General features: G+C 54.7%; 1 protein-coding gene across 5 annotated transcripts in view; it reads right to left on the bottom strand.

The window, feature by feature from the left end:
* Positions 1 to 1,128: 1,128 nt before the first annotated feature.
* MYH9 (myosin heavy chain 9) overlaps positions 1,129 to 11,127 on the bottom strand; it is a 93,528-nt gene continuing 83,529 nt past the window's right edge. For all 5 annotated transcript variants that reach the window (XM_063076378.1, XM_063076382.1, XM_063076381.1 and 2 more), the window contains 11 exons: positions 9,912 to 10,160; positions 8,667 to 8,879; positions 8,338 to 8,550; positions 7,893 to 8,054; positions 6,696 to 6,824; positions 5,844 to 5,932; positions 5,636 to 5,759; positions 5,101 to 5,309; positions 4,367 to 4,475; positions 4,108 to 4,280; positions 1,129 to 2,632 (listed from right to left, as the gene is read on the bottom strand). In XM_063076378.1, the coding sequence (XP_062932448.1) occupies positions 2,515 to 2,632; positions 4,108 to 4,280; positions 4,367 to 4,475; positions 5,101 to 5,309; positions 5,636 to 5,759; positions 5,844 to 5,932; positions 6,696 to 6,824; positions 7,893 to 8,054; positions 8,338 to 8,550; positions 8,667 to 8,879; positions 9,912 to 10,160 (1,788 nt within the window). In that variant the 3' untranslated portion in view covers positions 1,129 to 2,514. The remainder of the gene's footprint in view (positions 2,633 to 4,107; positions 4,281 to 4,366; positions 4,476 to 5,100; positions 5,310 to 5,635; positions 5,760 to 5,843; positions 5,933 to 6,695; positions 6,825 to 7,892; positions 8,055 to 8,337; positions 8,551 to 8,666; positions 8,880 to 9,911; positions 10,161 to 11,127) is intronic.

The raw sequence follows: 11,127 nt of genomic DNA, 5'->3' as shown, positions 1-11,127 counted from the left end.
GAACCCAGGGTGCTCTCATAGGTAACATGGCATCAAGCCGTTTTATGCCCCAGGCGATTCCCACTTGTCACCTAATCCTCCCAACTACCCCACGTGGCAGGGACTGTTAGTCCCACTTTACATATTGTGCAAAGAGGCAGAGAGAGGTTGAGTAACTGGCCCGAGGTCAGCTAGGAGGAAGCAGGGGGCACTCAAACCTCGGGCCGCCTGAGCCTGAACCATACCAAGGAACCCTTGCCCAAGGTCAAATAATGTGGAAGAGTTGGAACCCAGCTCAGGAATATCTGATGTGACAATGAACTTGGACTAATCTCGTAGTCCCAAACCCCAGTGTTACTGAAAGAAGAGAAGCACACGAAGCCCTCCAGTGCCTGACCCCACCTACTTCTCACGTTATCTCCTCTGTTCCCTGCCCAAGGGCTGAAAGTGCACCTGTTCCGAGGCTGCACAGTTCGGCTGTTAGAAGCCTGGGTAATGTTCTGCCCAGAGGTGCAAGGTTTCCCTAGCAACCGTGCCAACCAAAGCAACCCAGGGTGCCAGTGTGCAGGCCTGCTGTTTGCATTCAAGTCAATGCCACGGCCCTTCTCTAAAGAAAGCCTCTTCCCCTCCTGCCCCCTTGTAATCCCAGGGAGGTCTTCATCATCTTGAACCCCCAACACCTAGCAAGGGGCTGGTTTATGCTCGGCCTTCGCTATAAGAATGTATGAACAAAAGCTTGAACAGTTGTGTCCTGCTCCAATCCCCACAGTCCACTGTCACTCCCACTTCTACAGCACTTGTGATGAGCCTTCCGAGGGCAGGCACTGTGTTTGATGACTAAGAAAGTTCCTGGAATTGGTGCCTGGGCTCATGTATCTCTTTCCTTAGCACCAGCTCAGTGTCAAGCATGTAGTAGGTGCTTAATAATGGAAACAAACCAAGGTTTATGTAAGTTGCTCTTAGCCTCCTTCAATCTGCTGGCCTGCCTGTCCACTTTATCTTTCGTGCATGACTGCCACCCCCACCCATGCTGCAGCCACACTGTGCTCCTGGAAGCTCCCTGAAGATGCACAGTAGGTACCTGCTGCAGAAGCCAAGCACAGTCCCCTCCAGGGCACTCTCCTGCAGACAGATGCCATCAGACACGGCTCATAGCACATGGTACTCTTTATTGTGATGCTCAGTGGAAAACATCTGTAAACCAGCTTACTGTAGTGGTGACAGCTGCAGCACATGCTAAGGCACTTTTATTATATAAAAAGGTGGGTGGGGTAGGAGTTCCATTCACTCCTTTGTGACAGCAACTGGGACCTGAATTCAGAGCGTTTAGGCATATGTAGCTTTTATATAGTTTCATGATTTGTGGAGAGTTTGTTTCCTTTTAAAAAAATGCCTTCTTGCCATAGTAAGTCTAAATGCAGCATATACAAAACACTTAGGAATACAAGTAAATCAGCAACCAGTGTAGACCAGTGTAGGACAAGCTACTCTCTTCTAAACATGGTTCCGAAGGAAAGGCAGTGATAAAGACTTGGAATTTTACCATTTATTACCAGAAGGGGGGAAAAAGAAAACTTTTTTTCTTTCAAAAATATCTGTGCAGGTGGCAGAGTTTTAATACATACTGAGTCAACAGAGCAGAGACACTACCCTCAGGCCCCAGTCCTAGAATGGGCACAAGATTGCGGGGAGGGCCGCTAGCCCTCTCTAATGCTCTGGCTGTCAGACTCAGGATAAGTCCCTCAACCGTTAAATATACTTGGTCCCCAAGAGTGTTGGGAGAAGACACTGGGAGGCTGCTGGTCTTTCCAGCTTGGCCCCTGCGCCCTGTCTGCGTGGCCCCAACAGCCTCGATGGGGCAGGGGCAGGCTAGCCCTTGGCAAAGGAGGGGAGGGGGCATTGCACTTGAGACATTTTAGAATCAGGAAGGGGACAGTGGCGCTGCCCAGAAGGGGATGGGGAGGAATCCACCCCTCCCCCAGCAATCTGTGCCCTGCACAGAGGTGGAACCCCTGGGCCTGCTCCTTCCGGACCACCCAGAGCCCATGGGATTCGAGGGCCGATGGGGCAGAGGGGTGTGAGGTCACCACGTGTGATTGCCAACAGCAAAGAAGGGAGGAGGAGAGCTGGTGGCAGAGACGGGGGAGGTGACGACTCTCCTGCGGTATCAGGCTATCGAAACTCCTTTAGTCTGAAGAAAAATAGATTCATAGAAAACCCTCTTGCCCATCCCCAGTGACTGGCCCTCCTTGCGCTTTTTGGCAAGACAGGGCCAAAGCTTCCGCTGGTCACTCTTTTTCCGGGCCTGAACCCAGGCCCCTGACTCTTTGGTATCAGATTCTGGGAGGGGAGAGGGAGCTGGAAGGGGCTGCAGCAGAGGAAGCCAAACGCCCTTGACAGGGCCTGGAGGGAGACAGGGTAAGTGGGGGTCATGGTCACAGCAGTCCCAAGAAGGGGGGAGGTCCTGCGGGGGCTGTGAAGAGGAGGCGGAATCATCCGTCCATCCATCATGGGCAGCAGCACAGAAGAGGCTTATTACTCGGCAGGTTTGGCCTCAGCCCCATCGGCTTTGCCGTCCATCTCCTCGTCTGAGCAATCACCAGCACCTTTCCGGGCCATCCGGCGGGGCACGACAAATGGCAGGTCCCCACGCCTGAGGACAGAGGCAGAGGGTCAGTCAGGCCTGGCTGTGGGGTGGCTGCAGCACAGCTCACACGTTCCAAAGCAATTTTAGAGGGACACGAGGCACCTCACTGCTCCACCAGCAAGAAGCAACACCGAACCTCGGAAGGGAGCCGTAAGGGAGGCAGGACAGGAGGGCTCTCAAGAAAGCCAGTAATTAAAGCTTCCCACAAAAGATTTAGGCATCAGGCACCTTAATACAAAACTCTAGCATCAAAATAGCTCAAGAAAGCAGGACCAATTAAAAGCAGAAAGGCACAAAAGTCGATAGGGTTGCCTTCTGCAAAGTATCTTATAAAACAGTGAGACCCAGAGACACAGCAATGACTGCTTACATAGGATACAAAAGCAAGCATCGTCTTCTGATCACATGTGAGGAAATTCATATTAAATACTGACTACTCTTGTTGCTTTTACGCTTTAAAAAAAGATCCCTGTGTAAAGGCAGTAAAAAATGAGGATTTCAGAGAAAAAGCCCCTCTGCCTTAAGCATTTACTGCTTCTCGAATGGCAACCCTCCCATGAGAAAGGCAAAGCAGCCCTTTCAGCTTCTGCAGGTGCTGTCCCGGCTGCCCGGGCTCGCTCAGCAGACACTGACCAGGCGCCTAGTGTGTGTGGGCAGGGCTGGGTCGGGCCAGCTCAGCACGGTCAGTGTAGGACACCCAGCACGGACGTGTTCCCAACAGCTCGGGAGCTACAGCGTGATGGGACGTCCACGATAGATTGGGATCAATGGACAACTGTATAAGGAAATTGTGGTATATATACACCATTAAATACTACTCTGCCATAAAAAAGAATGAAATTCTCCCATTTGCAACAACATGGATGAACCTGGAGAAACTTACTTGAGTGAAATAAGCAAAGCTCAGAGGGATAAATACCACATGTGCTCACTCATGTGGGAGCTAAGAGAGAAAGAAGGAAAGAAAGACCACAGGGGTGCATTGGACTTGCAGAGGGAGGGAACATACCTAGGGACACAAAGGGGAGTGGGGGAAAGGGGGATGGGGAGGGAGGCCAGGGATAATTGGGTGGGGGACATGGGATACAATCACAATTTGTAGTAATGGGCATGCCGCCAGTATGGATCTGGCCTTCGCATCTTGGGCATGAGTGGTGACAACCAGCTTTGTATCTCATCAATATTCATAACCAATAAAAAAAAGTACTACGGAAAACACAACAAAAAAAGTGGGCCTGACACTTAAAAAAAAAAAAAAGTTGGGAATAGGCCACCCAAAGAGTGTGCTGTCTGTTTATGCACAAGGCTGTGCTGAAGCCCCAGAGGCAAGAAGACCCCACGAAGGGGAGCGGATCACATGTCACACGTGGCTCGTTGACACCGGTAGAGAAATGTAACCAGGTTCACAAGGAGCTTCGTTTCCTAAATGTGCTTTTCTGAACTAAGGTCCAGAGGAGGGCCACCAGGGCGAAGGGGCTCACCTGAGCTTGTTCTTGAGGGAGCTGACCTCGCGGTTCATGGCGTCGGCAGTCTCGGTGGCGTCCTCCAGCTCGCGCTGCAGCTTCCTGCGGGAGGCGTTGGCCCGCTGCGCCTCCTCCTCGGCCTCCTCCAGCTGCCGCTTGAGCTGCTTCAGGCGGGTGGACGCCTTGTCTGCCTGCGGAGACACCAGCAGCCCTGGTGAGGGGCTCTGGCCCCCCGGGCCCGGCGCGGGCGCCCCTGCTGCCCTGCCCGCACCCGCACCTGGTCCTTGTACTGCTCAGCGTTCCTCCGCTCGTCATCCACCTGCAGCAACACGTCCTTCAGCTTCTTCTCGGCCCGACGCACCTGTTTGCAGGCCGCCTGACGCTCCCTGCGTGGCACAGACACGGTGGCTCAGAGGGGACACGCTCCTTCAGAGGGTCCAGCCAACAAGCCACCAGCTGGACCACCCACTCCCCGGGCCTCACTGGTATCTGCCCTGTAGGGAGGCCTTGGTGCTCAGGTGCCCGTCTCTACAGGACACAGGCTATGAGCTTCGCCTCTCAGGAGGAGAACTGTGATTATCCCCATTTCAGATGAGGAAACGGGCTCAGAGAAGGGAAGTCACATCTTAAAGGGCACATTTGTAGCTAGAAAAAGGGAAAATCTAGGTTTGGACCCATGTGACCCCCCCTTATCTTCTAAGAAGTCTCAGACTTGCTGAGCCCATCGATCGGCTGCCCAGGTGGAAAGGACCCCCCCACCCCCACCCAAGAGATAGCTGTCAAAGCCCCCAGCTTTAATGGTGGGCCAGGGGCTCCCCGTATTCAAACCCTACAGTCCCCCTAGTGAAAGGGATGAGGGCCCGTCAGCATGGAGGACTCCAGGGGACAGAAAGCTGCTTCCTGACCCAGCTCAGGAACAGGACTGCAAAAGGACCTGCAGTTGTTCGGGTGACAGAGAGAAAGGCCGCTGGGATGGGTGGGGGTTGGGGGGGCACGTGACAGGGCACGCACTTGGTCTCGTTGTCCAGCTGTTCCTCCAGCTGTGCGATCTTGGCCTCGAGGGCCGTGATGGAGGCCTTGAACTTGGACTTGACGGTGCCCTCCATCTCCTGCAGCTTGACCTTGAGCTCCTTGTTCTGGCGCTCCAGCTGCTGCCGCGCGTTCTCGTTCTTCTGGGCGTGGCTGCGCTCCAGGTTCAGGTCAGTGTTGATCTGGTCGATCTGTGGGAAGGAGGGCCGGTGACCTCGAGGACGACTGGGGTCCCAACTGGAGGACACCAACAGGGCTGGAGGAAGGGGGGGCAGCAGGATCCCACCAGGCCCTGGGGGTTCAAGTTCTCAGCTCTCCCAGAAAAGGGAGCTACCCATGAATAAGGGTCCAGAAACTTCTTAACCCTCGAGAGAAGCTACAGGGAGACCTTTACAGGAACCAGGACAGTTTCTCCTAAGCAATCAGGAAGAGCTGGCCCTCGGCCTGCTTCCCCATGGGGGTAGCTCAGACACCTGGTCCTGCACCCTGGTGCAGAGGAAAGGCCCTGGCCGCCCACCTGCAGGTTGGCCTTCTTCAGCCGGTCGTTCACCAGCTCCGTGTTGCCCTGCTCCTCCTCCAGCTCCTCCTCCAGCTGGGCAATGCGGGCCTCCAGGCGCCGCTTCTCCTCCAACGCCAGTGCTCTGGGGAGGGCAGGACAGTGAGAGGGGCCCAGCCCAGAGGGGGACACTCCCAGCCCCCTGTCTCTGACTCCTCGCTTGGCTCACCCTTTGCCGCTGCTGTTGGCGATCTCGTCGGCAAGCTCATCCCGCTCCTGCTGGGCCTGGCGCTTGGCACGCTCGGCGGCTGCCAGTTCCTGCCACGAGGACCCAGAGTGGGATCCACACCTGCCCCCACAGTGCCAGCCTCCCAAGCGCATTTCTCATTAACCCTCTGGCTCACAGGGCTGATTCCTCCCTCTGAGGTTACAGCTTAAGCACCACATTTACAAACCCCCTACACCTAAGTGCTAGGAATCAAGCCAGGTGCCGAGGACGTAAGATAAATAAAAAATGTCCTGACCTAATAGGGGACACCACGTGGACGGAGACACTCAGTGCTGGTCCCTCGGCATCCAGGATAGACCAGAGATGAGAGTCAGGGCCAGGGCCCAAGAGCTCTGAAAGCCAGGGCAGGGGGCAGGCTTCACCCTGAGGGTGAAGGATATGCCTGATCTGATCTAACCATGAGCACTCTCGACAGCCAGTCTCACCGCACTGCAGGGAACCCTCCAGATCTACAGAGCACCTCCATGATGTGCCCACCATGTGCTGGACAAGGCAGCCAGGGAACACTGGGACCTACCTCACCCAGCACAATTCACAGCAGGAGGTGGTGATGACCACAACGCATCATTTCATGCAGGGGTTCCGAGGCCCAAACAGTCACAGTTTCACTCACACACACACTGTAATCACACCAGGGAAATGCTACACAGTGAAACCCTGCAGGGTTATCCTGCAGGACAAGAACTGTCCCCGGCTCAGTCCTGGGGTCTGGCTCCGCTGCCTCCGGCCCTGCCCTGTGCTGCCACCTGCTGGCCAAAGGACAGTGTCCATGACCCTGCAGCCCTGGCCCACCTCCTGCAGCTGGATCATCTCGGCCTCCATGCTCTTGAGCTTTTTCTCATTCTCCTTGGCCTGCGCCAGGATCTCCTCACGGGAGGCGCGCGTGTCCTCCAGCTCGCGCATGCAGTCCTTCATCTGGGCCTGGGGGGAGGAGAGGAGTGACTGGCCTGCTCGGCGTCCACCACCCTGCCACCCTTGCGGATGCCTCACCAACAGGCACGGTGGCAGGTTTGTAGCCTGCCACATTTAACCAACCTAACTGTAAAAGGGCACGAGAGTAACCACAGACAAGACATCTCTGTATCCTACACATTTTTACACTTTCATGACCATCAGGGTGCATAAACCATTCTTTCGAGAATGCTAATCACTACGTTTGCCAGCAGCTCACGTTCTATAACTTCCTGCTGACTTGAATCCGGGGTGGTGGTGCCACCCCTAATGCCCCCACCACTCGAGGTCAGCACCCAGCCAGCCAAGCTACCCCGACTACAGGGCAGGAAATTCATGTCCTTTTGTTATTTTCCTGCTATTTGTTTTAACTCTAAAGGTCTTTGTCAAACAGCTTTTCTCTTGCAGATAAATCCCAAATTGGGATTCCCCAAGCCAAAGGGTATGACTCTTGTTCTGCACAACCAGACTGTGCCACTTAAAAATGCCACCAGCAATCAGGGTATCTATACCGTACAACTGTGATGATGACAAATTTTTAAGTTTGTTACTCTTGCTGGCTTAATAGGTATGATGTGGCATCTCAGAGCCATTTTTAAAGTATTGTTCTTTAATTATTGGGGAAGTGAAATTTTCCCGGTATGTGTCCTGGCTCTGGGTTGCTGCTCAGAATCATCAGTTCAGAGCCTCAGTCACTGTCCATGAAGGCCAAGTGGGTTGGTACCTGGTCTATTCTGGAAATGTGCAGTAAGCCACTGCCTTCCCTAACTTCGCTCCACATCTAGGTTTGTACGTGTTTGTGTCTTTGTTTAACGTTCTCAAAGTCACAGACCTATGCAACTTTGCAACCAAGCTGTTTTGTCTCCACCCACCTCCGGGCCTCTGAGTCTACATAAGAGTTGGGGCCAAGAGCACCCGAGATGCGCTCACGGGGGGGAAGCAGCAATTCCCAGCACGCACAGCCACCCGCCTGTGTCCCGCTGTGCTGAGCCCTGCTCCACCGTGAACAGCCGCTTGGGCTGGGTCCAGTGGCCTCACCTGCAGCTTCCGCAGCTGCTTGATGGCTTCGTCTCGATTCTTGTTGGCCGTGTCGATGTGCGCCTCCAGGTCCTTCAGATCCATCTCCAGCTTTTTCCGAGCGGCCACTGCCATGGAGCGCTGCTTCCTCTCGTCCTCCAGCTCCGCCTCCATCTCCCGCACCTGGGGAGAAACTGACAGCTCAGGAGGCTGGACTCACACATGCAATCCGCTCCAGCTCTGAGCCCAGGTGGGCTCAGTCCTGTCTTGTGGGGTACACAGGGCCTCTGGGGGCCAGTGAGCACTGCTGACCATAAAAACTCTAATAGAGTGAACCCCAGACCCCTGGACAGAGGACTGAAAAGCGAGGGCATGGGAGGAGCAGTCAAGGAGCCCCGACACACGTGGGTGGAGGAGGGAGAGGGAGGAGATCTGGCCCCTCCAGGGCAGTGGGCTGGCCACGCACCTGTCTGACCAGCTGCTTCTTCTTCTCCTCGCTCTGCTCGTCACGACCCTGCAGGTCCCGCTCGAACTGTGCCTTCATGGCCTGCAGGTTCACCTCCAACCTCAGCTTGGCATCCTCTGTGGCCTGCAGCTCGTCCTCCAGCTCCTCCAGCTGCGTCTTCATCTCCTCCACCTGCTGCTCCAGGGCCCGCTTGGACTTCTCCAGCTCGTGGACCTGAGCCCAAGAGAGCCCTAGTCAGGGGTGGAGGGATGAGCAGGCCCTGGAGCTCCCAGACCTTCTATGATGTCCCCACTCGGCTCCCGCCTGGGACATGACCAGTGGGCACTCACGCTCTTGCCCACGTCATCCTTGGAGCTCATGAGGTCCTCCATCTCTGTGCGGAACTGCTTGTTGAGGCGCTCCAGCTCTGCCTTCTGCTCCATGGCCTCCTCCAGGGCCCGGGCCAGCGACAGAGCCTTGGTCTCCTTCTCCCGGGCCTCCGCCTCAGCCCGGTCGCGCTCCTCTGCATACTTGGCGGAGATGGTCTTCTCCTCTGCCAGAAGCTGGGGAAGAGGTGGCACCGTGAGGCTCGGAGCTGCGGCCCACTGGAGGGGCAAAGCAGCCGGTCCATGCTCCCTGGGGAGGGAGGATCCCAGACACTGGGACTGAGAGGAGTAGACCCAGGAAGCAGCAGGGCACGGCCAAGGCTGCTGCCAGGAACCTGGCTGGTTCCAAGCGTGACACACACTGTCCAGTGTGACCTCAGGTCTGAACAAGGGCAGGGGCTGCCTCTACCACCATATTTTAACATGTCTAATTTTTACCACCTAATAATAACAATCCTTTAGGTCACACAGAGCCCCTTCCCTGAGAACCCACCAGAAATCATTCACCCTTAAAACCTGGAAAAGCTTTGGTTCTCCTGAAGCCCGAGTCCCATTGGTGGCCACCCTCCAATGACGGCTCCAATCCTTCCGCTGTCCATCCTGCATGGGCCCACCCAGGCTAGGTCTTACTTTCCCACCTTCCCATGCCCTTTGCCCATGTCTCATTTATTCCATGGGTTGGTAACCTTTTTTCATCAAGGGTCAGATAGTAATTCTTAGACTCTGCAGGCCACACAGCCTCTGTAGCAATTCCTCCGCTCTGCTACTATAGTGCAGAAGCAGCCAGAAACAACACATACATGAACGAGCGTGGCTGTGTTCAATAACACGTGTTCCACAAACATGTGGATTGCGGACCCCCGATTTATTCTATGCTTCTATCCAGCCCCAGTGACTGCCTCTCCGTACACTGACTCAGATCTTTTGGAATGAGGAACAGGTATGAATGCTTAAGTAAAAACTTTAAATAATGGTAAAACCAGTTAGTTCATTATAGAAAATTTGGAAAATATAAAAAACCAGAAAGGGGAAAAGTCACTCCTAAACCTATCACATGAAGACGCTTCTCCAACTGTTTTCTTCCTAGGCCCCTTAACAGGCTAGAGACTTCACAGAGCGCCAGCCCCTTGTGCCCCTCCCCAAGATAGGCCTCGGGCCGCGGGGTAGGGGGGAGAGGAGAAGAGGAGGACCAAGCTGACGGCCACACACCTGGTCAAACTTCTTCTGCTTCTTCTCCAGGTTGGAGACACTCTGCCGCTGGTGGTCCAGATCCACCAGCAGGTCATCCAGCTCCTGCTGCAGCCGTGTCTTGGTCTTCTCCATCTTGTCGTAGGCAGCCACCTTCTCCTCGTGACGCTGGCTGAGCCCCTCCAGGTCCTTCTGGAGCTTCCGCCTGGCCTCCTCCGCGGTCTCCAGGCACCCCACACCATCCTCCATCTTCTTCTTCATGTCGGTCACCTGGGCAGGAGCAGGGAGTGAGAAGACACCCAAGATAGCACCTGCTCAGGTAACACACCTGTGCCCAGGAGCTGGCCTGCTGCACGGTGAAGGGGGGACCAGGGAGCCAACCAGTTAAGGAAACAGCTGCCCCAACCACCACCCTCTTTCATGGAGGCAAGAAAATGGAACTTCTGCAGAAGGGCATCCGCCTCGTGCATGAAGCCCGAGGGAGGGCTGACACCACGGGCCAGCTGGGGAAGGACCCTCAAACCTTATCTACCCCAAGCCTCTTGGTCTACACACACTGAGGCCCTGAGGGGAGCCCCTCCCTTCACCTCTCCCAGGGAGAGGTGGTCCACACCTCTCTGGGTGGGAAGTCCCCATCACCCAGCCTCATCCTTGCACCTGCAGATAAAACTGCCAGCACGCATGCATGACGGCTACTCCTGCTGACTATGGACTGGACCCTTAGCCCATTCTGCACTAGTTCAGGTCTTCTGGCCTAGCACGTGAATTCCAAAAACAGGATCTAGAATAGGGGCTCTTAATGTATACTTGACTGTGGACCCTTTGAGGGTCCAGCAGAGCCTATGGACTCCTTTTCATAATAATATTTTAATATGCACAAAATAAATATCTAGGATTATCAAGTCAACTAGTTATAGAAAAAAGCAGTTGTCACGTATTTTTTAAAAATTAGCACATTGGATAGCAAGCTCCAGCGCAGGCCTGGTAATAACAAAGCTGAAGCCGTGAGGAGCATAATGACATTCCCAGAGCCTGGCCACAACTCGGTGACAGCCTTGGTAACAAGGGCACAGTTTACAGCTACTGCCACAGCCTGTTGTCTACATTCATAACAGCAGCAAATGCTAAATTTCAGCTAGCCACCAGAGAAAATAAAGATGTCAGCGCCCCCCATCTGAGTTAAGAATGCCTGGATTCCACCTGAGGACTCCAGGCTGAGAGCCCTGACCTGGCAAGT

Source organism: Cynocephalus volans, chromosome 12 (genome assembly GCF_027409185.1).
Source record: "Cynocephalus volans isolate mCynVol1 chromosome 12, mCynVol1.pri, whole genome shotgun sequence".
In the NCBI taxonomy this organism is placed as follows: Eukaryota; Metazoa; Chordata; class Mammalia; order Dermoptera; family Cynocephalidae; genus Cynocephalus; species Cynocephalus volans.
Note: the sequence above shows the minus strand (reverse complement) of the source record. Positions and strands in the feature narration are given on the sequence as shown.